Source organism: Heptranchias perlo, chromosome 5 (genome assembly GCF_035084215.1).
Source record: "Heptranchias perlo isolate sHepPer1 chromosome 5, sHepPer1.hap1, whole genome shotgun sequence".
NCBI classification, from domain to species: Eukaryota; Metazoa; Chordata; class Chondrichthyes; order Hexanchiformes; family Hexanchidae; genus Heptranchias; species Heptranchias perlo.
In genome coordinates this window covers 64,418,493-64,445,822 of record NC_090329.1, presented here as the reverse complement: position 1 = coordinate 64,445,822, position 27,330 = coordinate 64,418,493, and the positions used below count along the sequence as shown (strand labels likewise).

Genomic DNA, 27,330 nt, shown 5'->3' with positions numbered 1-27,330 from the left:
TCCTTCACTGAGAATCTATGAAAGAAGTGCCTTGCAAGCATCCGTAAAATTTTAAAAATTGTGGCTGTCACTCTAAAGTAAGAACATTTTCAGTAAAACATGAAGTAGCAATGAAATCTTGGACTAATTTTCAGCTAGCTCGTCCACACTCCTCAGCTAAAAGAATACTACATGGCAGAGATGAAAGGCCTAAAATTGTCAATTAAAAATTAAAACAAAGAGGAATTTGCACTGCTAATTTGTTGATAGCAAGTCTACGAAATCATTTATCCTGCTGAAATGAACAGCAACTCTGAATACCACAACTGGAGTTTTTCAGGTTACTGAATGACAGGTAGGTTTCTGCAATCTTTAACAATTGCACATTAACTGTCCTCAAAGTATGACCTTGAACTAGAAGCTCTGTCCATTAATATATACAAGTGAACACAGTTTCAGTTGCAAGCAGCCCTGGTTAAGATAGTGAATTGTTAGCTTTGGCTCAGTGGTAGCACTCTCACATGAGTCAGAATGTTGTGTGTTCAAGTCCCATTCCAGATATTTGAGCTCATAAACTAGGCCGACATTTCAGTGTACTGAGGGAGTGCTGCACTGTCTGAGGTGCCGTCTATCGGATGAGACATTAAACCAAGTCCCTGTCTAATCGCTCAGGTGGAGGTAAAAGATCCTATGGCACTATTTGAAGAGCGGGGAAGTTCTCCCAGTGTCCTGGCCAATATTTATGCCTCAACATCACAAACAGATTATCTGGTCATTATGTCAATGCTGTTTGTGGAATCATACTGTGCTCAAGTTGGCTACCGTGTTTCCTACAACAGTGACTACATTTCAAATGTATCCATTGGCTGTAAAGCACTTTGGGACATCCTGAGGTCACGAAAGGCAGTGAATAGCAGAGCCTTATGTACCAAGAAGGTCCCATGTTGGATTTGCGGTCTAACAACTTAGCTTATTACAATGAGACAGTTGGCTTCAGCACCTCTGGGTTAAGGAGGAGAAAATCAACAAGGATGTGGCTCTCAATAGTTATGCAGTGACCTTTGCTGAAAGTGATTCAGTTTGGTTGATAGAGGGCAAGTACGTGCTGCAATGCTTCCCACCATAAAATAACCTGCAGGCGCTCACTATCTAGGTTCACACATGAAGAATAGCCACACGAGTGAGGTACTACAGGGTTCTAGCACCCATGTTACAGTACCCCAGCAAGGAGTAATGGTCTTCAGAAGAGGAGGGGAGCACAGAAAATTGCTGGAAAAAAGGGAGGGAATTATGTGCCCAAATGTTCAAGATCATTTCATTACTTATTTATTAAAGTACAAAAACCTTTTTAAATTTTGAAGAGTACAATGTACAGCATATATAGTGAATCCTCTAAAATAAAGTTAACTACAAAATAAAAAGCAAAACTTAACATACCTATTGATCAATCGCTTTTTGACAGTTTCCAAGTTGACTGGTGGCAGTGATCTCACAGTGTCCAACATCCTACTCATAATGAGTGTACTCGGCTGGTTGGCTGTCTCAATACCCGGTGACTGAGGAGAAAACTTTAAATTAATTAAATAAAAAGGCAAAGAAGAGATAAATATACACTAAAATGATTTTTTTTTAAAACAGATGAACAGCAATACCATTTCTGCAGCTAAAAATGTATACCTACCTACAATACTTGGAAAAGCTGACCGAAAACTTCAAAAACGCCGACACAGCCCAAAAAAACTAATAACTCAAAACAATGTAGAACTGAAAAACAGCCCTGAGCAAAAGCCTATGACAAAGGCCACTGCCTCAAGATGACTAAATAAATTAAATTACTTTTTATTTCATTGGACTTCAAGATTTTTACTGGTATTTTGGGATGACATTGCACGATTCAGTTGTTTTTGAGAAAACTGAAACCCAATGGCCTCACATACAACATACAAAAAGCAGCGATAATGGGAGTGCAGTGAGACATGAAGTTGTCATGACTTCAGCTGCAGCTATACCCAGTATGTAATCAGTTATAGGGGTAAAAGTGACATTTTTGCAGTGTAGGATTTAGACATTTTTGAAGGGAAATTGAGCTCTGAAGATGTGAAATTTCCTATAAAAGTCTGGGGGTGTGCCACCCAGGAAATTTGACTTTTGACACAGAGAGACTCAAAGTAAGCTCTGGGACGCTGAGAGAGGGAAACTCAGCACAGCAACACCAAGGAGAGCTGCTTGAACCTCTTTGGTCTGTTGATATGTCTCTGGAGTCTAGCTTGTGTATCACTTAAGTAGAGCTGAGCTCAGCAACAGCAAATCCACAGCAATTAGGGGCTCAAGTAATAGCCCCTATTATGGACATGTTTGGTTTGCATGAGGGTGCGAACATATAGGAGACAAGAATCCCACAATTCATAAAATTTGTCTCTATTTATGGAGGTCCACCTGGATCAGGTAAACATGAGATTCCCCCATTCAGTGACTTCTTGATCTTAACTATGTCACTGTGGGGAGACAGCAAATAGAGATTAACCTCAGCAGATTTGAAGACCTGTAGCTGTACAGATGAAGTCCTGGTGATTCCCGTGTCCTCGAACCCCCAAAAAGACCTCTCAGTAGAGTGGTGCTGTTGTACCTTTTTCATCTCTCAAAACTTTCAAGCTTGGCAATACATTTAATCAAGTGGCTGAGAACTCTATATGCTAACCAGAGTCACAAAGATGACAATCATTCACAAGAGCACTGGTCAGCGTCCACAGGGCACCATTGCGGATGCTCCTCAAAATATTCCACTTTATTTTGGATTTGCAGGCAATAGAAGCATGTAACACTGTCTAGAGACTGCAAATTGGCAATGAGAATTTTGTACAAGCAGATAACATTTCTCAGGATGCAGCCAGAAATACCATTAGCTTGCTGAATAGGAGAGTCAAATTCAGGTGACTCATTAAAAATATTATAAATTGAAGCAATTCTAAAGCTACAGGAATTGATAGTAACTGCTTTCCAATGAAACACTCTGTCCAAAGAATTACAGGGCTTAAGAGAATTGAATTTAAATTTTGACGGCACTGCCTCTATGATTTAAGAGAAAATAAACATCAGTGGCTCTCGTGCTCTCATAGAACTAGAGAACCCAGAATGACTTGTAGCTTTACATGGTCTTAAGTTTACTGGTGAAGGAAAAGATGACAATGGGGCAGAAATCACTTGTGAAATAACAGTGAGATCAACAGCGTTCACCGTTGTTAGTGGTGAATAGAGGAGCAAGTTCTAGCATTTACACATGTGCAGTGAAACATGGAAATCTAGAACTTGCTGCGACAGATTCGCCAGCGATAGGACAGCTTCGAATTAAAGGTATATCGCACAATGCAATCAGAGGAATCATTGAGAAAGGGCAAAATGGCTTATCTGCCCAGCTGGACAGTAACTAATTACGCCACAAAACAGGTACGCTTAAGAATACCAGGTCCAAATGAAGTTTTAACTCTCAATGACTGCCAAACAATTGTGAAAACAAATATGGTACGCCAAAGTACGTCCATTCTAATTAACTGCAAAATACAAATGCACCAAATCCTTACCGGTAACACTTTTACTCTTTTGATTTGTTGCTGCTCCCATAGTTTCTGATCATCATTCTCTTCTTCACTTTTTAAACTCTCATCATCACTTTCATTTACACCTGAAATTATCAAGGTCATAGATTGCCACACAGTTAATATAGCAAAAATACTGGAGGATGAAATTTTAGCAATAAAAAAGGGAGTAGCATTCAAATTATGCTATGCGATAGCAGTGTATAAATCTTTCCACCAATACCGTGTAACAGAATTTCGAGGCTATCCTCAGGAGCATGGTAGAATACCCACCACTCAACTGGATGGGCAAAACCACATTCAAGACGCTCGACAACATTCAGGACAGAGCAGTTCGCTTTATTGCTGCCCCTGTCCACCGCCTCCACTACTGGTACACCGTGACTGCAGTATATACAGGCGCACTGCAGCAACTCACCAAAATTACTTTTGACAGCACCTCCCTCCCCTGCGACCTCTACCAGTAAGAAGGACCAGAGCAGCAATGTCGTGGGAACACCATTACCTCCAAGTCATATGCCATCCTGAATTGGACTTTTATCACTGTTCCTTCATCATCACTGGATCAATATTTTGGAATTCCTTGCCGATCACCACAGTCCAAGCACCATCACCACAAGGACTGTAGCGGTTCAAGAAGTCCCACCACCACCTTTTCAGGGCAACTAGAAATGGGCAATAACTGTGGCCTTACCAGCATTAGCCACATTCCAAGAACAATTTGTTTTTAAATAATAGAACTTAACCGGGCAATATAGCTTGGAAAGTCATTGCAAGATAAGCTTCCAGATAAAGTAAGGACTGGGGGTCCCTTAAGGAGGCCCAATTAGCAGCTAACATTAGCCTCAAAATCCAGAAAGGTGCTTGAGATTTTCAGGAATCGATCAAATTTGGCCGTATACAATTTGCTCCCATTTTGCAGCATAGCATCTGGAACTAGGCAGCCTGCTGAGAGGACTACCTGGTACCATACACCACCCTTCTGTATACAGATAATCAATCCACAAATACCACATCCAAGGGATTTGAATTAGCATTGCAGGGCAGCGTCCTAGGCCCAACCATCTTCAGCTGCTTCATCAATGACCTTCCCTCCATCATAAGGTCAGAAGTGGGAGTGTTTGCTGATGATTGCACAGTGTTCAGCTCCATTCGCAATTCCTCAGATAATGAAGCAGTCCGTGCAGCAAGACCTGGACAACATCCAGGCTTGGGCTGATAAGCGGCAAGTAACATTTGTGCCACACAAGTACCAGGCAATGACCATCTCCAACAAGAGAGAGTCTTAACCACCTCCCCTTGACATTCAACAGCATTACCATCATCAAATCCCCCATCATCAACATCCTGGGAGTCACCACTGACCAGAAACTTAACTGGACCAGCCACATAAATGCTGTGGCTACAAGAGCAGGTCAGAGGCTGGGTATTTTGGGGTGAGTGACTCACCTCTTTACTCCCCAAAGCCTTTCCATCATCTACAAGGCACAAGTCAGGAGCGTGATGGAATACTCTCCACTTGCCTGGATGAGTGCAGCACCAACAACGCTCAAGCTCGACACCATCCAGGTCAAAGCAACCCGCTTGATTGGCACCCCATCCATTACCTTAAACATTCACTCCTTCCACCACCGGCGCACCATGGCTGCAGTGTGTACCATCCACAGGATGTACTGCAGCAACTTGCCAAGGCTTCTTCGACAGCACCTCCCAAACCCACGATCTCTACCACCTAGGAGGACAAGGGCAGCAGGCGCATGGGAACACCACCACCTGCACGTTCCCCTCCAAATCACACACCATTCTGACTTGGAAATATATCGCCGTTCCTTCATTGTCGCTGGGTCAAAATCCTGGAACTCCCTTCCTAACAACACCGTGGCAGTACCTTCACCACACAGACTGCAGCGGTTCAAGGCGGCAGCTCACCACCACCTTCTCAAGGGCAATTAGGGATGGGCAATAAATGCTGGCTTTACCAGCGACGCCCACATCCCATGAATGAATTTTTTAAAAACACATTGGTGGGGTTAGATTCCAAGATAATACTGGTGCTAGATTGTATCTCTCACTGCAGAGCCCATTGTCACTCAGGTGGTTGGACATGAAACTCATGGTTTCTTCTAAGTTGCATGTTGCAAGTGTTTGAAAAGGGAATAGAAATAATAGTGGGTTAGGGAAGGGTCACGAAACAGCAAGCACACAATGCAATATTGCAAATGTCAGGGAAAAATGTGTCCATTTTGTAGCTAGCCGTACTTGTAGAATGAAATCCTTGGATTAGCTCCACTTGGTAAAAGACCAAGATGTCATCTTGACTGTCAGAGCAGGATATTTAAAAAGTCAGTTTCTTCAGGCTTTGGGATTTACAGCTTACTAATGGGTTCTTGTACATGAGACCCAGGTCTGTGTTAATTTTGATTGACTGATTGTTTTATCAATCAACCAGGAAATATCAGGGATTAAATTCTGTAATTTTTTTAAACCTTTACTAATAATAACAATTATACTTCCAGAGGAAGAGGGTCACATACTTTTGAGTAAGGGTTGCCACAAAAACAAGTGACAGCAGGTCAAACTGTAAATACAGCAGCTATAGAATTACTGTGCCATGTATATTTTTCTTTACTGATTTCAGGAAAATTTTCTATAATGCAATTCAGGATCAAAACAAGGCAAAATATAAACATCCCCACATCTGAAAAGCATGTGTATGCAACATCAGTGAGCACCCACCGTTACACCTTATTGACCCTGTACTACATTTAAAGATAGCAAAATGAAGTAAAAAAACATTAGCAACTGAACTCTAACCAACTCCCTTTGTTTCAGTTTTTTTCCTGTGATTCCTTGATCGTCTCACAACACACAGCCACCGGGTACTATAACCTGCCAATGCCACATCAAAACCAGTCTCCAGAAGATCGGAAGAACGTCCTGAGGTGACCAACCTGCTGATTTAGTTTCCCTCCTCCTGACTGATCTCCTGGCCTGTTTGACACTTCCCCACAGTGGCACAACTAATATGAAAGATTACAGATGCCCTTCTGTAGCTTACTATTCTGGAGCAGCATACTACTTATTTAACAATTTGATATTATTCAGCAGTTTTATGCTGGAGTGGCACCAGTCAAGCAGCTAGAATACTAATAGTGGCCACAACAAGGATATGCAGAGTAGAAAAAATTTGTATTTATATAGTGCCTTATCACATCTCATCCTAAAGCACTTCATATACTATTAATAAATTTAAAGTGTCACTGCTGTTATGTAGGTTAATGACACTTTCATTATTTTTTTTTATTCGTTCACGGGATGTGGGCGTCGCTGGCAAGGCCGGCATTTATTGCCCATCCCTAATTGACCTTCTCGAGGGCAATTAGGGATGGGCAATAAATGCCGGCCTTGCCAGCGACGCCCACATCCCGTGAACGAATAATAAAAAAAAATAATGAAAGTGTCATTTTGCACATAGCAAGGTCCCACAAACAGCAATGTGAGGAACGTCCAGTTAATCTATTTTTGGTAGTGTTGTTGAGGGAAGAACGTTGGTCAAAACAATGGGAGAATTCCATTCTCTGCTTTGAAAATTGCCATGGGATCATTCATATTCACTACCGAAACAGAAAGATGGGCCTCAAATTAACGTCTCATCCAAAGGACATCATCTCCAATAATGCAACTGAACTGTCCAACTGGATTACATGTTCAAGTCCTAGAATGGGGCTTAAACCCACAACTTTTTAAACTCAGAGGCAAGAGCATTATCAAATGAGCCTAGCTGACACTGAATCTAAAACTAATATAAAACCGTCCGCCTGGAAAATACACCATAAAATAAGTCACACATCAGCCGTCAATGGGGTAATCAAACGATCCAGAGCAAGATACTACAAACTAATCTGACTCGGTATCAGTTTTTCATTCCTTGTTTTAAAGTTACAAAAATTAAGGCTTGTCTTTTTGCCAACATTTTATTTCCAATGTTTAATAAGGAAGAATAATTAATAATTACTTTGTTAATTTAATTAATTTATTTTAAGTGGGAACTAAATAATAATGTGGTTCCCAGCATTGGAATCTTCATTAGAATTTGATGTGTAAAAACAAAATCATCAAAATATACATTAAATAAAAAATTCTAAAAGCCAGTGAATGCTATTGGATCTATGTAAAGAGAAGTTACTAACTATGCACGTACCATTATATTCTAGGACAGAGGGCAAACAAAGCCACTCCTTTGCCATGCAAACCAGAATTTTATTTTTAAAGCCAAATTTTGAACATACAAGTATATGCCATCAATTTTCTTCACACTCATCCATTACCAACTTGACAAATAAATAGTTAAATAGATCTAGAATTTTGCTAAAAGGTGTCAGCCGTGCCCCAGTTGTAGCATTCTAACCCTTGTCAGAAGCCACTCCACAGTCTTGAGCACATAATCTAGGCTGACCCTTCAGTGCACTACTGAGGGAGTGCTAAGCTGTCAGAGGTGCCCTTCTTTCGGAAAAGATGTTAAACTGAGGCCCATCTGTTCTCTCAGGTGGACATTAAAGATCCCACAGCACTATTCAAAGAGGAGCAGGGGAGTTCTCCTGATGTCCTGCACAACATTTATCCCTCACCAACACCACTAAAACAGATTATCTGCTCATGTAATGTAGGGAAATGTGGCAGTGAGATACAACAGTGGCTACACTTCCAAAGTACTTAATTGGCTGTGAATCGCTTTGGGACATTCTGAGATTGTGAAAGGCGCTATATAAATGCAAGTTATTTCTTTCTTTAACAGCCCTCACCAATTCGCAGACATGACACCATGTGGAACCTGAGTCTTACCAATTTCTTCTGCCATTCTCTGTCTTTGTGTTTTCAGTAGCTCAGTGAAGTCTATTCTCCTCTCATGATCGTCAAGCTCATCATCACTGATTAGATCTTCATTATTCAATTCAGGCACTGAAGTATCGTCTCTTCCTAATGAGTGAAGGGGAATGAAGTCAACTTGGGCTCTGGCCATCTGTCTCTTTTTACGGGCAGCATGGATGTACCTGGCATCTGGAATCTCACCTGCACTGAACAGAACATATAGTGAGGTGAAGAGTCAAAAATACTTCCATCGATACAAAGGTTCAAAATGCAACATTTTTAAAGCCAAGAACATACAACCATGACTTTAGTTCCTTTGGCTCATATTTTGGTCACAAATCCATACTTTTGTTTAAAAGACCATGGCGACATTCTTGCTTGAACACACTTAGTTAAAATAACCACTAACAGAATGCAATTACCCAGGACATGCTCTACCACTTTTGTAAGTTACAGTTTTTAAAAAGATTTATTTATATTGTAAATTATTTTCATTTGGACCAAACAACTACAGCAAAATAAAAAGCACAAGCCAATCCTGACCACAGAGAACACCAATATAATTTATGTTCACCCATCTTTTACAGTGAACCAGGGGAGAACTACTTAACAGGGTTATAGAATAACAACTTGCATTTATGTAGCACCTTTAACATAGTAAAATGTCCCAAGGCACTTCACAAGAGCGTAATCAGACAAAAACTGACACCAATCCAAAGACGACGACATTAGGACAAGTGAACAAATGCTTGGTCAAAGACGTAGGTTTAAAGCAGATTCTTAAAGGGGGACAGAGAGGTAGAGAGGCGCAGATGGTTAGGGAGGAAATTCCAGAGCTTAGGGACCAGACGGCTAAAGGCACGGCCGCCAAAGGTGGAGCGAAGGACGTGGGGGATGCACAAGAGGTCAGAGTTGAAGGAACACAGAGTTCTCGGAGGGTTGTAGGGCTGGAGGAGGTTACAGAGTTAGGGAGGGGCGAGGCCATGGAGGGATTTGAAAACAAGGATGAGAATTTTAAATTTTAGTCGTTGGTGGACTGGGAGTTGTTGCTGATATGTCTCCTTCTTGGTCTTAAATTATGACCTAATCTTGTTCATCTATGAAACTCTGGTCTTTGCCACAACCTCTTAACTACTGATCAGAATGTTACTAGTCTGCATCCTACCCATCTTGTGCTTACTTTCCACTGCTGAGCTGCTGTTTTATCTTCTAACTTTTCTGTCCAATTAATCTGTGCTGCGATCCCTTCATCCCTCTAATATCTATTCCAAGTCCAAACCTAATTATGTAATGATCACTGCCCCCTAAATGTTCTCTTATCTTCAGATTCCTTACTTGTCCAAGTTCATTACCCAGAACCAGTTCTGGGACTGCATCTTTCTTCATCTGATTTGTAACATGCTGAATAAGTAAACAGAATTGAATGGAGTCTATGAACCCTTCCCATTTTGACCACCATCAATCATGGTTGTTCCAGGCTCTCTCTCTCTCAACAGATCCTTAAAGACCCCCTTAGCAAAGACTTATTACTTCTGTAAACTTCTAAATTGTCCAGAAATTTCTTCCTCACTATTTGGTGGTTTATAACAGACACCCAATTTTTATTTATTTATTAATTCAAATCTCAACCAGTCTGAACACCACCTTAGATAATATCCTTTCCTTCTAATGCTGTAATATCCTTAGCTAACTTTGAGCCCTTTTTGCTTAATCGCTTCTTAAAATATGATACCCAGCATGTTTAATTTCCAGTCCTGTTCCAAGCTAAAGCCAAATTTCTGATAAAACTATTTTCCTAATTTTGTTAGTGCTTCACATTTATAAACAGATATTTCAATCCAATCTCACTGTTACTCCTTGGTACTCTTCTCCCTCAGTCTCAAAATGCAACCCAACTAACTAATTTAAAATCATCTATTCTTGGTGCCATGACATTGGTGCTGGGTTGGTTCGGGTGGATTTTGTTCCTCTGTACAGCCACATCCTGTTTTTGATGTTTTAAGAGACTACAGTGAGGGTTTTCTTGACACAAATTATTTCTGAAAAACATGCACACTGTCAGCCAGCTGTAAAACTGGATGCGACTGAGAATTTAGGGCAAGTTTCAAAAATTCTGCACATCTTTGACTACCAGAAGTTCTGCAGAATGAAGTTTCTCATTTTCTTTTTAATATTTGTTCTCAGATAGTTGTCCTGAAGCAATTGTAGCAAAACAACCAAGTAGCATGCTAGGCCACTTCAGAGAGCATTAAGAGTCAATCACATAGTGTGGAACTGGTATCAGGAATGGTCAGGGATGGCAGGGTTACCTTCCAAGAAGGATATTAGTCAGGTTTTTACGCCAATCTAGAAGCTTCATGATAATTTCTGGTGACAGCTACAAGTTACCAGATTTACTGAATTCAAGTGGGACTTCAATGCACGACCAGTACCATACCTTGCTGGTCCAGTACCATAATTACCAAACTACCATACCACTACAATACCATTAAGGAGTGGGCATCTTTGTTTTGGTGTTTTTTGGACACAACACAAAAGGAAAGAGATACCAATTTCAGAGCAGTATATAGTTTAACTATTTTAGTCCGTTTTCTGAGCATTTTACATATTAAAGCCCAAGTCTGTCAAAGATTTAATATCGCTCCCATACCTGAGTGGCTCTTCTTGCAGTCCTGAACACAATACAACAAAAAGACTACTATGGTCAGTCCTCCCCTGCACTTTTTTTCTGTTTTTAACTTGTTCCTGTTGAGCTCCAAATTTAACATAAAACACACCTTCCCTCCATCATAAGGTCAGAAATGGGGATGTTCGCTGATGACTGCACAGTGTTCAGTTCCATTCGCAACCCCTCAGATAATGAAGCAGTCCGAGCCCGCATGCAGCAAGACCTGGACAACATCCAGGCTTGGGCTCATAAGTGGCAAGTAACATTCGCGCCAGACAAGTGCCAGGCAATGACCATCTCCAACAAGAGAGTCTAACCACCTCCCCTTGACATTCAACGGCATTACCATCGCCGAATCCCCCACCATCAACATCCTGGGGGTCACCATTGACCAGAAACTTAACTGGACCAGCCATATAAATACTGTGGCTACGAGAGCAGGTCAGAGGCTGGGTATTCTGCGGCGAGTGACTCACCTCCTGACTCCCCAAAGCCTTTCCACCATCTACAAGGCACAAGTCAGGAGTGTGATGGAATACTCTCCACTTGCCTGGATGAGTGCAGCTCCAACAACACTCAAGAAGCTCGACACCATCCAAGATAAAGCAGCCCGCTTGATTGGCACCTCATCCACCACCCTAAATATTCACTCCCTTCACCACCGGCGCACAGTGGCTGCAGTGTGTACCATCCACAGGATGCACTGCAGCAACTCGCCAAGGCTTCTTCGACAGCACCTCCCAAACCCGCGACCTCTACCACCTAGAAGGACAAGGGCAGCAGGCGCATGGGAACAACACCACCTGCACGTTCCCCTCCAAGTCACACACCATCCCGACTTGGAAATATATCGCCGTTCCTTCATTGTCGCTGGGTCAAAATCCTGGAACTCCCTTCCTAACAGCACTGTGGGAGAACCGTCACCACACGGACTGCAGCGGTTCAAGAAGGCGGCTCACCACCACCTTCTCGAGGGCAATTAGGGATGGGCAATAAATACTGGCCTCACCAGCGACGCCCACATCCCGTGAACGAATAAAAAAAAAACATCCTTCCTCCTTCCTACATCCTCACTCTGTTGAAATTAAGACTAAATGCACAATTCCTATACTAATTCATTCTTTCCCTGGACCTAAAAGCTATGGAGCTCTTTATCTTAGCCAGACATTCCTTCCACCTACAGGCTTGAGGCTTGTAAAACCTGAGCTTGGTGTCACCAAATCACTATCCCTGATTTACCTCATGGGACACCATGAGATCATTAGTATTCACTACCAAAACAGATAGATGGGCCTCAAAAAAAACTAGGGGGACGCTGGGGTGGTGGGAGGGGAATGGTGGAGTGGTGGGAGGGGGAAGGTGGAGGAAATCAGCCAAGGTTCCTGCTAATGAATGCTATGCAGTGAACCCTGCTGGAAAATGTGTGTGTATATGGGCAACTAGCAAAGAGCAGGACCAGTTGTCGAAAAAAAGGTGCAAACAATGCCTTGAGTATAAACACTGTACTTGTGTGTGTAGAGTAAGAGCAACTACTGTCCTATTTCCTCCTTTTACTTTACCAAATCAACAAGAGTAATAATATTAATGATCATTAACAGCATTTAAAATTCCAAACCTGGTCGTATTTTGTGCTGGGCTACCCTGGAAATCTCAGGTTCATCAACTGCTGAACTAATCTCCTCTTCATTTTTTGTAAGTGTTTCCACTGTCTCCTCCTCCGAACTGCTTTCTTTTTGAACTTTTGACAGTCTAGAATCTTGCAGAGTTTCCTCATCTGGTCAAATAGAATACCATATACATTAGTAACAATAAAACTCTCAAAATTCACAAAACTCGATGTGAAAGACAGGGCACAGTCAAATGTCAGTTGATTTATTTTATACTGTGCTGTATTGTTCAGCACATGACACACAAATTTTACACAACTTTTCCTGTTCTGTGTGTAATCATAACTGAATACAATGAATCTTCAAACTAACCATCATTTTCTCTTAACTCACATGCTGAAGCAAGTTCCTTGTTAATCTTCCCCCAATAACCATACTGCAACAAGGAATAGGAGACTCAAACTGAATATATGTTGACAGTTCCAATGCCAGAACAAAAGATAAAAACATTTTTTTTCCCCTTTCCTTTTGAAGGTCATGATATCAATGCATTAACTGCTGCACTGAAATTCCAATTTAGTACCAACTCTAAGCTTTCAATTACTGAAGGCTCTACCACCAATGGTGGATCTTGGGAGGGCCAGCCTTGAAAAGGTCATGTCTGAATGTTGCAAAATGGTCTCAGCAAAATGGATAGTGGTCTCAGCAGTGGTGGGAATGACAAGAGCAAGGGCAGTCGATGTTTCAGAGGTGGAATTAAGCAGTCTTGGTGATGGATAATGTGTGGGGTTTAAAGGTCAGCTTAGGATCCAACAGGATCCTGAGGTTGCGCATCACTGGTTCAGCCTAAGTGAGCAGCAGAGAAGGGGGATGAAAATAGGGAGGCACGATTACAGAGTTTTTGGCTGAAACCAAATAAGAGGCCTTTGGCTTCCCAATATTTAACTGGCTCATACTACTCATGGGATAGACAGACAAACTCAGGGATGACAGAGGTAGAGCTGGATGTCTTCACCATATACATTGCAATTGACCCCATGCCAACAGATAATGTCACCGAGGGGCAACGTGTAAACGATAAAAAATTGGAAGCCAAGGATGAAACCTTGAGATACTTTAGATGTAATCATGCGGTGGGGGGTGGCAAAAGAGAATAGGGAAACCATTGCTGTAGATGTGCTGGCTACTTTGGATAGATAACAGTGGAACCATGCAAGGGTGGACAATGGAGGAAGTGTGGTGGAAAAGAGGTGGTCAACCACAGAGCTGTGGAGAGGTCAAGGAGGGATAAAGCACCGTGGGCACAATCACATATGATGCCATTGGTGAGGGCAGAAACAAGACTGAGGGGGTTAAATGGTGAATTATGGGAGGATTGAACATGAAGCTGGATGGTGACAACACATTCAAGTAGCTTGGAGAGGAAAGGGAGGTTTGAGATAACTGAGATAAAGAGATTGTGATAAAGAGATTGTGACTGGGCTTTTTAAGAAGGAAGATGGTAGCTTTGAAGTGGAAACATCTACAATGTCAACGAACATCAAGGCAAAGAAAAGTGGTTTTGTGGCCAGGAGAAGGGATCAAGGGAACAAAAGTGTGTTTCATAGAGAAGATGTCTGTTTGGGGGTGTGGGGGAAGAGATGTGAGAAATAGGATAGAGACAAGGGTGGGGGTGGGGGTGGAAGAGAAAAGAGGGGGCAGTTTAGGGAGCTGCATTGACGATCTTAATCCATAAATCCATACATATTCTCCAACACCAAGTGCGAGGAGCTTAGGATGGAGGCTGAGCTATTAATTGTGCACTATCTGCAGTAACAGGAGCAGCAATTTCAGAATACATACTTAAACAAGGTCTAAGGACAAATCAACTTAATTTGAATACAAGCTTTTTTAAACCATTCATGGTAACTGTAAAGATTATTCAGAATATAAAACTAAGCATTAAAGTGAAGTGCAAGGCTCAGTAAGTTCAGCTGGTGAGTAGCTGAGCCGTGTTAGCCAGATTTGATTCCCAGTCTGTACTGAATTAGCTGATCTCACCAAATGCACTGAAGTCAGCCTCAGCACCTCAGGGTTATGGAAGGGAAAGTCCGACAGAGCTCCTGCTGGAAGTGTGCACGTGTGAATGTCAGCCGAGGTAGGAACAGACTCAGCTGTGGTGCTAAATATCCTAGCAGCATTCACTGTCAAGGCTCACATATGAATAATAGGCAGGTACCAGAGGACTTCCAGCTCATATGGAATTGCATCCAAAAGTAAGTCAGGAAAGGAGGAGAGGTGAGTAAACAACAAAAACATGATAAAAAAATAAATGCCAACTGTATATATGTAACAACAGTATAATTACAAACCACATCAAGAATAAGCTCAGCAGATTACTCCCATTAAAAACAGTAACGCAGTCTTGAGATTTATATGAAGTCCAGGTTGCTGACAAGTACAATAGCGCCTCAAAGTGCTAATCATTTTTACTGAACAATAGGAGTTCAAGCACCTGCCACCATTGTTAAAGTATATAGACAATAAAACACTTGACTGGAAACATTATACAATAAACATTTCTATTGCTGTTGAAAGATACACTACGATTATGACTTTTTAGGTGATCTTTATAAAGTTTACCTTTTGAGATATCCTCATCTTTTTCAACATTATTCTGTTTTTCTTTTTTCCAATGTGATGTAAATAAAATGGTGTTTCCAGTCTTCTTCACCTTAAATTCTTCTCCACCCTCTATATTTAGAAACAAACATGTACTACAGGTTACAATGAAAGCTGGTAAAATAGAGGTGTAACTGGAATAAGAGTTAACTGACGAAAATATCACACAGGTTCTTCTTCTCATACACTCCAATGCTTGTCAGGAAACAAATACACAATTGAAACAATCAGGATCTAGTATTCCATAGTGTACATAAGAAAGCAGATGCTGGTCTGAGAGATGCAAGGGAATAATTTAATCTGGTTACAGCACTGAAATTCAGTAAATGTCTTGCATTCCCACTACCAACCATTTTTTAATAATTTCTTATACACAATGTAGAACACTGGCTGTTCAGAAGTGCTTTGAGTTGCTGATGGTTTAGTACTGTATGGTGGCATACTGATCTTACAAATCAGGAAGGTGCCAAATTCAATTAGGCATTGTAATTGGGAAGGGCCGAGGGTTCTTACTCCTGATCGCTAGTCAGTGACCCCAGCTGTAGAGTGTGGGTGGGTGTACGTGTACACATCTGGTAAGGAAAGAGTTCAGTTAACTCTGAAGTCATTGACAATGGAATATCCTCCCCCTGCTGCTTACACTCACCTTCTTGGCTCATATGAAAAATAGCGATGTGGTGAAGTGCCAGAGGATTGCTGATTGACATAGGACTTTACTTCAAGAGGTAACAAAAAGCTGTTCATTTTCTAAGAAAAAAGGACTGATATTGAGCCAGAGGCATATATCACACGATTGTATAGTAATACCAGAGTTTTTTTTGTGGGTAGGATATTGGAAAATGTAGCATACATAATTTATACCATACCACTGAGGTACCAGACAGGTTTACAAAACCACCTTTTAAAATTCTGTAGCAAAGCTATTCTTTAGGTCCACTGATTTTCAATAACTGTATTTTCTGGCACTATACAAGAGAAAAAAAATAGTTTGACACGTCAATTCCATTTTTAAGGAAGGGGAATCAGTATTTAGGGTTTTTTTTTTAATTACATAAATGCTGTTTACAGAGTAACCCCAAGACAGATAGCCTCTCCTACATTTGCAAATTCCAATTTAATTTGACAGTGGCTCAAACACTAACTGAAACTAATCAAACAATAGTTACGGATTCCACCTGAGGCTATACTGGTGAATTGAAGCTATAAGCTCAAATTGAAGGACTCAATCCAAAGCATGATCAAGTAGATTTGAGAGTGTTTCGAACAGTTTAAAAAGTCGAATGATGACAACACCTGAATTCCTGATTTTCGATTTTAAATCTCTACTTTAGGTCATCCTTTTTTAATTCATTCATGGGATGTGGGCGTCGCTGGCGAGGCCGGCATTTATTGCTCATCCCTAATTGCCCTCGAGAAGGTGGTAGTGAGCCGCCTTCTTGAACCGCTGCAGTCCGTGTGGTGACGGTTCTCCCACTGTGCTGTTAGGAAGGGAGTTCCAGGATTTTGACCCAGCGACGATGAAGGAACGGCGATATATTTCCAAGTCGGGATGGTGTGTGACTTGGAGGGGAACGTGCAGGTGGTGTTGTTCCCATGTGTCTGCTGCTCTTGTCCTTCTAGGTGGTAGAGGTTGAGGGTTTCAGAGGTGCTGTCGAAGAAGCCTTGGCGAGTTGCTGCAGTGCATCCTGTGGATGGTACACACTGCAGGCACTGTGCGCCAGTGGTGAAGGGAGTGAATGTTTAGGGTGGTGGATGGGTGCCAATCAAGCAGGCTGCTTTATCTTGGATGGTGTCGAGCTTCTTGAGTGTTGTTGGAGCTGCTCTCATCCAAGCAAGTGGAGAGTATTCCATCACACTCCTGACTTGTGCCTTGTAGATGGTGGAAAGGCTTTGGGGAGTCAGGAGGTGAGTCACTCGCCGCAGAATACCCAGCCTCTGACCTGCTCTCGTAGCCACAGTATTTGTATGGCTGGTCCAGTTAAGTTTCTGGTCAATGGTGGCCCCCAGGATGTTGATGGTGGGGGATTCGGTGATGGTAATGCCATTGAATGTCAAAGGGAGGTGATTAGACTCTCTCTTGTTGGAGATGGTCATTGCCTGGCACCTATCTGGCGCAAATGTTACTTGCCACTTATCAGCCCAAGCCTGGATGTTGTCCAGGTAGTTCTGCATGCGGGCTCGGACTGCTTCATTATCTGAGGGGTTGCGAATGGAACTGAACACTGTGCAATCATCAGCGAACATCCCCATTTCTGACCTTATGATGGAGGGAAGGTCATTGATGAAGCAGCTGAAGATGGTTGGGCCAAGGACACTGCCCTGAGGAACTCCTGCAGCAATGACCAGGGGCTGAGATGATTGGCCTCCAACAACCACTACCATCTTCCTTTGTGCTAGGTATGACTCCAGCCACTGGAGAGTTTTCCCCCTGATTCCCATTGACTTCAATTTTACTAGGGCTCCTTGGTGCCACACTCGGTCAAATGCTGCCTTGATGTCAAGGGCAGTCACTCTCACCTCACCTCTGGAATTCAGCTCTTTTGTCCATGTTTGGACCAAGGCTGTAACGAGGTCTGGAGCAGAGTGGTCCTGGCGGAACCCAAATTGAGCATCGGTGAGCAGGTTATTGGTGAGTAAGTGCCGCTTGATAGCACTGTCAACGACACCTTCCATCACTTTGCTGATGATTGAGAGTAGACTGATGGGGCGGTAATTGGCCGGATTGGATTTGTCCTGCTTTTTGTGGACAGGACATACCTGGGCAATTTTCCACATTGTCGGGTAGATGCCAGTGTTGTAGCTGTACTGGAACAGCTTGGCGAGAGGGGCAGCTAGTTCTGGAGCACAAGTCTTCAGCACTATAGCCGGGATGTTGTCGGGGCCCATGACCTTTGCTGTATCCAGTGCACTCAGCCATTTCTTGATATCACGTGGAGTGAATCGAATTGTCTGAAGACTGGCTTCTGTGATAGTGGGGATTTCGGGAGGAGGCCGAGATGGATCATCCACTCGGCACTTCTGGCTGAAAATGGTTGCAAACGCTTCAGCCTGGTCTTTTGCACTCACGTGCTGGACTCCACCATCGTTGAGGATGGGGATGTTTACAGAGCCTCCTCCTCCCATTAGTTGTTTAATTGTCCACCACCATTCACGACTGGATGTGGCAGGACTGCAGAGCTTTGATCTGATCCGTTGGTTGTGGAATTGCTTAGCTCTGTCTGTAGCATGCTGCTTCTGCTGTTTAGCATGCATGTCGTCCTGAGTTGTAGCTTCACCAGGTTGGCACCTCATTTTTAGGTACGTCTGGTGCTGCTCCTGGCATGCTCTTCTACACTCCTCATTGAACCAGGGTTGATCCCCTGGCTTGTTGGTAATGGTAGAGTGAGGAATATGCTGGGCCATGAGGTTACAGATTGTGCTGGAATACAATTCTGCTGCTGCTGATGGCCCATAGTGCCTCATGGATGCCCAGTTTTGAGCTGCTAGATCTGTTCTGAATCTATACCATTTAGCACGGTGGTCGCGCCACACAACACGTTGGATGGTGTCTTCAGTGCGAAGATGGGACTTCGTCTCCACGAGGACTGTGCGGTGGTCACTCCTACCAATACTGTCATGGACAGATGCATTTGCGACAGGTAGATTGGTGAGGACGAGGTCAAGTAAGTTTTTCCCTCGTGTTGGTTTGCTCACCACCTGTCGCAGGCCCAGTCTGGCAGCTATATCCTTCAAGACTCGGCCAGCTCGGTCAGTAGCGGGGCTACCGAGCCACTCTTGGTGATGGATATTGAAGTCCCCCACCCAGAGTACATTTTGTGCCCTTGCTACCCTCAGTGCTTCCTCCAAGTGGTGCTCAACATGGAGGAGGACTGATTCATCAGCTGAGGGAGGACGGCAGGTGGTAATCAGCAGGAGATATCCTTGCCCATGTTTGACCTGATGCCATGAGATTTCATGGGGTCCAGAGTCAATGTTGGGGACTCCCAGGGCCACTACCCTCCTGACTGTATATCACTGTACCGCCACCTCTGGTGGGTCTGTCCTGCCGGTGGGACAGGACATACCCGGGGATGGTGATGGAAGAGTCTGGGACGTTGGCTGAAAGGTATGATTCTGTGAGTATGGCTATGTCAGGCTGTTGCTTGAATAGTCTGTGGGACAGCTCTCCCAATTTTGGCACAAGTCCCCAGATGTTGGTGAGGAGGACCTTGCAGTCGACTGGGCTTGGTTTGCCGTTGTCGTGTCCGGTGCCTCGTGGTCCGATGCCGGGTGGTCCGTCTGGTTTTATTCTTATTATGACTTTTCGTAGCGAGATTTTACAACTGAGTGGCTTTCTAGGCCATTTCAGAGGGCAATTAAGAATCAACCACATTGCTGTGGGTCTGGAGTCACATTTAGGCCAGACCGGGTAAGGACGGCAGGTTTCCTTCCCTGAAGGACATTAGTGAACTCGGTGGGTTTTTACGACAATCCGGTAGTTTCATGGCGACCATTACTGATTCTAGTATTTTAATTCCAGATTTTATTTAATTAATTGAACTTAATTAATTGAATTTAAATTCATCAGCTGCCGTGGCGGGATTTGAACTCATGACGCTGGATTTTTTAGTCCAGGCCATCCAACCAGAGCTAAGGTATCGCTTGCTGTTGCTTTACAGAATACTCAAGAGTAATAATGTATGTTCAGGCACAGAGATTTTCTATCCAAATCTGCTTGAATTCAGGACAAAAGTTTGGTTTCAAAGTTTTGCTCATTTTGTACCATAGAGGGCTTTCATCAGAGAAAAATTGTTCCCATTGGGGTGCAGGTGAATTTAGGTAGATGGGGGCACCTCAGTTGGATTGCAGTCCCACAACGCTGTCAAACGTTATGGAATTGTTAGGGATAACATTTAAACAAATTGAAATGCATTTCTTTCTCCAGGGCGAAGAAATCAAAATGACAATTTACAGCTCCAAACCAAACGAGGCGAGCTCTTACTGCAAATGATTCAGGTTTGACAGATCTGCAGATGCCAACAGGTGGGCTGGCACGCAACACGCCATTACCTTCTCTGTCACACCCGAAGCTGAGCAGACTCCTGCCGCGGTTGCCAGCGTGACGGCTGGGGCACTTTTCAGTCTCATCCCGTGCGTGGTCTTTCAGTTCGGTTCCGGCGTCTGCAAGGTCCTCGCTCCCGCTCTCAGGGGCCGAGCTGGGGCTGGTGGACTCGGCCCTGGCTGACCTGCCCCTGCCCCTGCCGGGAGTGGGTGCGGGTTTGGAGCTGCAGGCGAGCCCCCGGTTGCGGCGGTGCCGCGGTCTGGCCCGCTCCCGCTGCTGCTCCTCATTGTCCTCCTCGCTGGACTCGCTCTTCCTGCGGCGAAAATTCCGCTTCGAATTCTTTCGGAACATTCCAAACACAATCGCAGGCCGAACGTGGCCGCCGCGACGTTCGGAGCACGCACCGGAAGGGGGAAGGATTCTTCCATTGCAAGAGCAGAGGAGAAAGAGAGGGGGGGGGGGGGGGAGGACAGAAGCGACGGCAGTGGTAAACAATGACCTTAACCACTTCATTTTAAAATATAACATCGACATAAAATATAGCTGGTAGAGTATCATGAAAAAAAATTAGATTTAACGTATTTGGCTTTATTTCTGTTAAAGTGGCACCGAATAATTGTCGTCCGCCTCCCCCCATCCACTATTTTAAATCAGCTGATTTTGGAGCTCTCAGAGGGCCAGAAACTGTTGTTGTTACAAACTCTTGTTTAAAGCAACGTGACATGTGTCGAAATGTCCTGCCTGATTATTTTGCAAAATGTATTTTGATTGCTGTCTGGGTTTTCTGTTGTTAATCAATGTGGCTCCTGTTATTCGAATCAGAGAAAAGGTTACAGCCCAGAAGGAGGCCGTTCGGCCCATTGAGCCCGTGCTGGCTCTTTGAAAGAGCCATCCATTTAGCCCCGTTCTTTCCCTGTAGCCCTGCAATTCTTTTTCCCCCATCAACTATTTATCCAATTCCTTTTTGAAAGCCATGATTGAATCTGCTTCCGCCACCCTTTCAGGCAGCGCATTCCGGATCATAACTCCTCGCTGCGTAAAAAAGTTTTTCCTCATGGCGCTTTTGGTTCTTTTGCCAATCACATTAAATCTGTGTCCTCTGGTTCTCGACCCTTCCACCACAAGTAAATCCACAGTTATGTTTACAAAATGAACCATTGGAAATGAGTACCTACAGATGATGCATAAGGTTGTTTAAGGTTTTCAGGTTATAAAAACATCGTATTTTAGTTTACCTGATTAACTAGTGGTATTTGTATGTGAATTTTACAGGAGATTATTAAAAAATTGTAGAGAAATAACTAGTCACAATTATAGTTATGCAATTGGACCACTTGAAAATCAAGTCCAAAGAATGTACCTACAATCTGTGACTGAGAAGCTTTTATCTTCCAGATTAAATGTAAACAATTTTACAACACCAAGTTATAGTCCAACAATTTTTATTTGAAATCTACAAGCTGAGGAAGGAGGAAGCCTCCGAAAGCTTGTAGATTTCAAATAAAAATTGTTGGACTATAACTTGGTGTCGTAAAATTGTTTACAAAGATTAAATGTAGACATGCATAAAGCTCTTGATAACATACTTGACTGCAAAAGAGCATATGAATCTTCCAAAAATATTACAATACTTATATGACAAAAATTACATTTTTTGACTAGTATTGATTTCGTAGATGTTTCTTTAAACTCATGCATGTAGAGTTTATTAGCCAGCTAAAGCCAGAAATGTGTTGGGCTCATCCTGACGCAATGTTGCAGGTTTCATCAGTTACACGTCTAAGAGAGAGATAATTCAAATTTGAATAATGTTATGTGATTGATTCAGTTTGTATTTGACTGATAGTTCATTTTTGATTTTGAGGGGTCAGATTCTCAAAACCCAGGAAGCCCCAATAACTTTTCCAGGATATATAAAGACCATTGTGTTTAAGTTGAAGGTAGTTGGTAAATCCCATTAAAAGAGACAGTTTGAAATCTCAGAGAACCAACTAGTAAGTATTGGTCAGTTTAATTTTCCTGAAAAAAAGGATAAACACTGTGTGTATTTAACGGTTCTTTATTATAGGCTTGGCTTAATTCTCAGAGTTGTGTTAAATGTTTATTATTTTGTTTACTTGAGGAGTTAGGTGGAAGATTGTCAAATGAAAATATATAACTATATTATATAGTTGCCTCTTATGTGCTTGTTATCTTTTGTAAAATGCTTGATATTTTAAAATTAAAACAAGGTGCAATGTGATGCTGAATCACTTTCAAAGATCAAAGTGAGATCTTATAAAGGCCTGTTTGCTTCCTGCGTACATTACTAAAGGTTTGTCTCAATCTCAAGGCAAAGATAGAATTACATAGAATGCACATCACAGAAACAGGCCATTCGGCCCAACTGGCTATGCCGGCGTTTATGCCCTGTACGAGCCTCCTCCCAAACCTCTTCATCTAACCCTATCAGCATACCCTTCTATTCCTTTCTCCCTTGTGTGTTTATCTACCTTCCCCTTAAATGCATCTATGATATTTGCCTCAACTACTCCTTGTGGTAGCACGTTCCATGTTCTTACCATTTTTTGGGTAAAGAAGTTTCTCCTGAATTCCCTCTTGGATTTATTAGCGACTATCTTATATTTATAACCTCTAGTTTTGGACACCCCCACAAGTGGAAACATTTTCTCCACATCTACCCTATCAAACCTTTCATTATCTTAAAGACCTTTATCAGGCCACCCCTCAGCCTTCTCTTTTCTAGAGAAAAGAGCCTCAGCCTGTTCTGCCTCTCCTAATAAGTACATCCTCTCAGTTCTGGTATCATCGTTGTGAATCATTTTGCACCATCTCCAATGTCTCTATATCCTTTTTATAATATGGAGACCAGAACTGTGCACAATACTCCAAGTGTGGTCTAACCAATGCTCAATTCAAGTTTAACATAGCTTCTCTGCTTTTCAATTCTATCCCTCTAGAAATGAACCCCATTGCTTGATTTGTCTTTTTTAATGGCCTGATTAACCTGCATCGCTACTTTTACTGATTTGTGCATCTGCACCCATAGATCCCTTTGCTCCTCTACCCCATTTAGACTCTTATTCTCCAGGCAGTATGTGGCTTCCTTATTCTTCCTACCGAAATGTACCACCTCACACTTATCTATATTGAAATTCATTTGTCAATTATACGCCCATTCTGCAAGTTTATTAACGTCTTCTTGCATATTGACGAATTCTTCCTCTGTATTAACTACACCCCCCAATTTGGTGCGTTCACAAATTGTGGAATTGTACTTCGATTCCTGAGTCCAAATCCTTAATAAAAACATCAGAACATAATAGCGGATGCATTGATTATGATCTTCCAAAATTCTCTAGATTCTGGAACAGTCCCAGTGGACTGGAAGATAGCAAATATTACCCTGTTATTCAAGAAGGGAGGGATAGAAAAAACAGGGAACTACAGGCCAGTTAGCCTGACATCGGTTGTCGGGAAAATGCTGGAATCCATTATTGAGGAAGTGGTAACAGGGCACTTAGAAAATCATAATATGATTAGGCAGAGTCAACATGGTTTTATGAAAGGGAAATCATGTTTGACAAATCTATTAGAGGTTTTTGTGGATGTAACCAGCAGGGTGGATAAAGGGGAACCAGTGGATGTAGTATATTTGGATTTTCAAAAGGCATTCGACAAGGTGCCACATAAGAGGTTGTTACACAAGGTAAGGGCTCATGGGGTTGGGGGTAATATATTAGCATGGATAGAGGATTGGGTAAAGGTCAGAAAAGAGAGTAGGAATAAACAGGTCATTCTCAGGTTGGCAGGCTGTAACTAGTGGGGTGCCGCAAGGATCGGTGCTTGGGCCTCAGCTATTTACAATCTAAATTTATGACTTAGATGAAGGAACCGAGTAATGCATCCAAGTTTGCTAACGATACAAAGCTAGGTGGGAAAGTAAACTGTGAGGAGGACACAAAGGGTCTGCAAAGGGATATAGATAGATAAAGTGAGTGGGCAAGAAGGTAGCAGATGGAGTATAATGTGGGGAAATATGAGGTTATTCACTTTGATGGGAAGAATAGAAAAACAGAATATTTTTTAAATGGTGAGAAACTATTAAATGTTGGTGTCCAGAGAGCCCCGGGTGTCCTCGTACAAGAAACACAAAAAGTTAGTATGCAGGTACAGCAGGCAATTAGGAAGGCAAATGGCATGTTGGCCTTTATTGCAAGGGGGTTGGAGTACAAGAGTAAGGAAGTCTTACTACAGTTGTACAGGGCCTTAGTGAGACCTCACCTGGAGTATTGTGTACAGTTTTCGTCTCCTTATCTAAGGAAGGATATACTTACCTTAGAGGTGGTACAACGAAGGTTAATTCCTGGGATGAGAGGATTGTCCAATGAGGAGAGGTTGAATAGAATGGGCCTATTCTCTCTGGAATTTAGAAGAATGAGAGGTGATCTCATTGAAACATTTAAGATTCTGAGGGACCTTGACAGGGTAGGTGCTGAGAGATTGTTTCCCCTGGCTAGAGAGTCGAGAACTAGGAGGCATAGTCGCAGGATAAGGGGTCGGCCATTCATGACTGAGAGGAAAAGGAATTTCTTCACACAGAGGGTTGTGAATCTTTGGAATTCTCTACCCAGTGGGCTGTGGATGCTGAGTCATTGAATATATTCAAGGCTGAGATGGATAGATTTTTGGGCTTATGGGGAATCAAGGGATATGGGGATCAGGAGGGAAAATGGAGTTGAGGTCAAAGATCAGCCATGATCTGATTGAATGGCGGAGCAGGCTCGAGGGGTCGTATGGCCTACTCAGCTCCGATCTCTTATGTTCTTATGTTGAACCCACAACCTTCTGGCTTAAAGGCTCAAGAATGCTACCACTGAGCCAAGGCTGAGAAAGTTACTATTAAACATGATGAGGCTTTTAATATCAAATGATGTTCACATCCAACAGTTTCAGTGGAGCTCAGTCTCCATATGTGTCTGGCTAGTAATAAATTCCGGATTCAAGCAAAACACCAGAATATTAAAGAGATAAATAAAGATGACAGAGCTTACATCAATTCATACAGCATTAAGGGACCATGCTTTGTGTCTTTATATTATATTACTTTGTACGGAGTTAGCAGCTCATCCTGTCTTTGGGAGAGGTTGGAGGCTGCGGGGTTGAAGTCTCTGATGAGATTACTGTGGTTTGAAAATTTCCAAGGTGACAACAAGTAACTTATTTGTTTGACAGTCATCAGCCCATTCTTTGCAACCCAAAATAAGCAGAATACTTACCTGGTGCATATTACACAATCTGGTGAGGGAATGAATCATAGATATTCACTCATTTGTTGCCTTTGCATTTGCCACACAAGCTGTGGCAGTAGAGTGAAACTGCCTTCAAGTCAACAAGGGACCAAATAAATAAATGTAATCTACTCACCATACATTATTTTAGTTACATGGATTTCTGATGCAAGCACGCTGTAAATATATTTCAATGCCCTGGATATTGCTGATTTCATCATCTCTCCCAAGGGCTAATGCATTTCCTAAAACATTGGATTCAATGATTCTTCTTAAATGTTTATTGTTCTTGTGCAATGATAAAGTAAAGATTTTTTTTCTTGCTGGTGATGACAAATACAATAATAAATGATGAAAATAAAATTGGATTCTGTGGGATGTTTCTGTTACTTTATTATTGAGGAGTCATCACTGCATTCAAATTTGCATGATTATTTACAAATTTTATTCAAGGGTATGTTTGGCACATAGTCAATCTTATTCTCTGTAAAGTAGTGTTTTTTTTAATATATTAAGGGGGCAATGTTGCCATGGTATAGTGCCTTCTGAGACAGTAAGGAGATGGTAGTGTAGTAGTTAAATTACTGGACTAATAATCCAAAGAATGTGAGTTCAAATCCCATCATGGCAGTTTAAGAATTTGAATTCAATTTTTAAAAAGTTTGGAAAGAAAAAGCTGGTATCAGTAAAAGTGACCGTGAAGCATCGGATTTGGGAAAAGAAATCTGCTGTTCTTATTTGGTCTGGCATATATGTGACTCCAATCCCACATCAATGTTGTTGGCTCTTAGCTGCCCTCTGAAGCAACGGAACCCTGTGTGAGAACTTCTCTGGATACGTCGAGGGCATCCTGAAACCCATCGTACAGGGAACCCCCAGCTTCTGTCGCGACACTACAGACTTCCTACAAAAACTCAGCACCCACGGACCAGTTGAACCAGGAACACTTCTCACCACGATGGACGTCTCGGCACTCTACACCAGTATCCCCCACGATGACGGCATCGCTGCAACAGCCTCAGTACTCAACACCAACAACAGCCAATCTCCAGACGCCATCCTACAACTCATCCACTTCATCCTGGATCACAATGTCTTCACCTTCGATAACCAGTTCTTTACCCAAACACACGGAACAGCCATGGGGACCATATTCGCACCCCAATACGCCAACATTTTCATGCACAAGTTCGAGCACGACTTCTTCACTGCACAGGACCTCCAACCAACGCTATACACCAGATACATCAACGACATTTTCTTCCTATGGACCCACGGCGAAGAATCACTGAAGAGACTACACGATAACATCAACAAGTTCCATCCCACCATCAAGCTCACCATGGACTACTCCTCAGAATCGGTTTCTTTCTTGGACACACAAATCTCCATCAAAGACGAGCACCTCACTCTACCGCAAGCCCACGGACAACCTCACGATGCACCACTTTTCCAGCTTCCACCCCAACCACGTCAAAGAGGCCATCCCCTATGGACAGGCCCTACGAATACACAGGATCTGCTCAGACGAGGAGGAACGCGATGGACACCTACAGACGCTGAAAGACACCCTCGTAAGAACGGGATATGACGCTCGACTTGTCGATCGACAGTTCCGACG

The 27,330-nt window shown here is 42.6% G+C and overlaps 1 protein-coding gene across 4 annotated transcripts in view; it reads right to left on the bottom strand.

The window, feature by feature from the left end:
- Positions 1–20,837, bottom strand: part of LOC137321815 (intron Large complex component GCFC2-like) — a 57,460-nt gene extending 36,623 nt beyond the window's left edge. For 2 of the 4 annotated variants that reach the window (XM_067984514.1, XM_067984516.1), the window contains exons 1-6: positions 20,427–20,837; positions 15,339–15,449; positions 12,725–12,883; positions 8,415–8,642; positions 3,558–3,658; positions 1,417–1,547 (exon numbers count right to left, since the gene is read on the bottom strand). In XM_067984514.1, the coding sequence (XP_067840615.1) occupies positions 1,417–1,547; positions 3,558–3,658; positions 8,415–8,642; positions 12,725–12,883; positions 15,339–15,449; positions 20,427–20,769 (1,073 nt within the window). In that variant the 5' untranslated portion in view covers positions 20,770–20,837. The remainder of the gene's footprint in view (positions 1–1,416; positions 1,548–3,557; positions 3,659–8,414; positions 8,643–12,724; positions 12,884–15,338; positions 15,450–20,426) is intronic. The other 2 variants (XM_067984515.1, XM_067984517.1) reach the window with 1 other exon arrangement.
- Between the last annotated feature and the right edge of the window lie 6,493 nt (positions 20,838–27,330).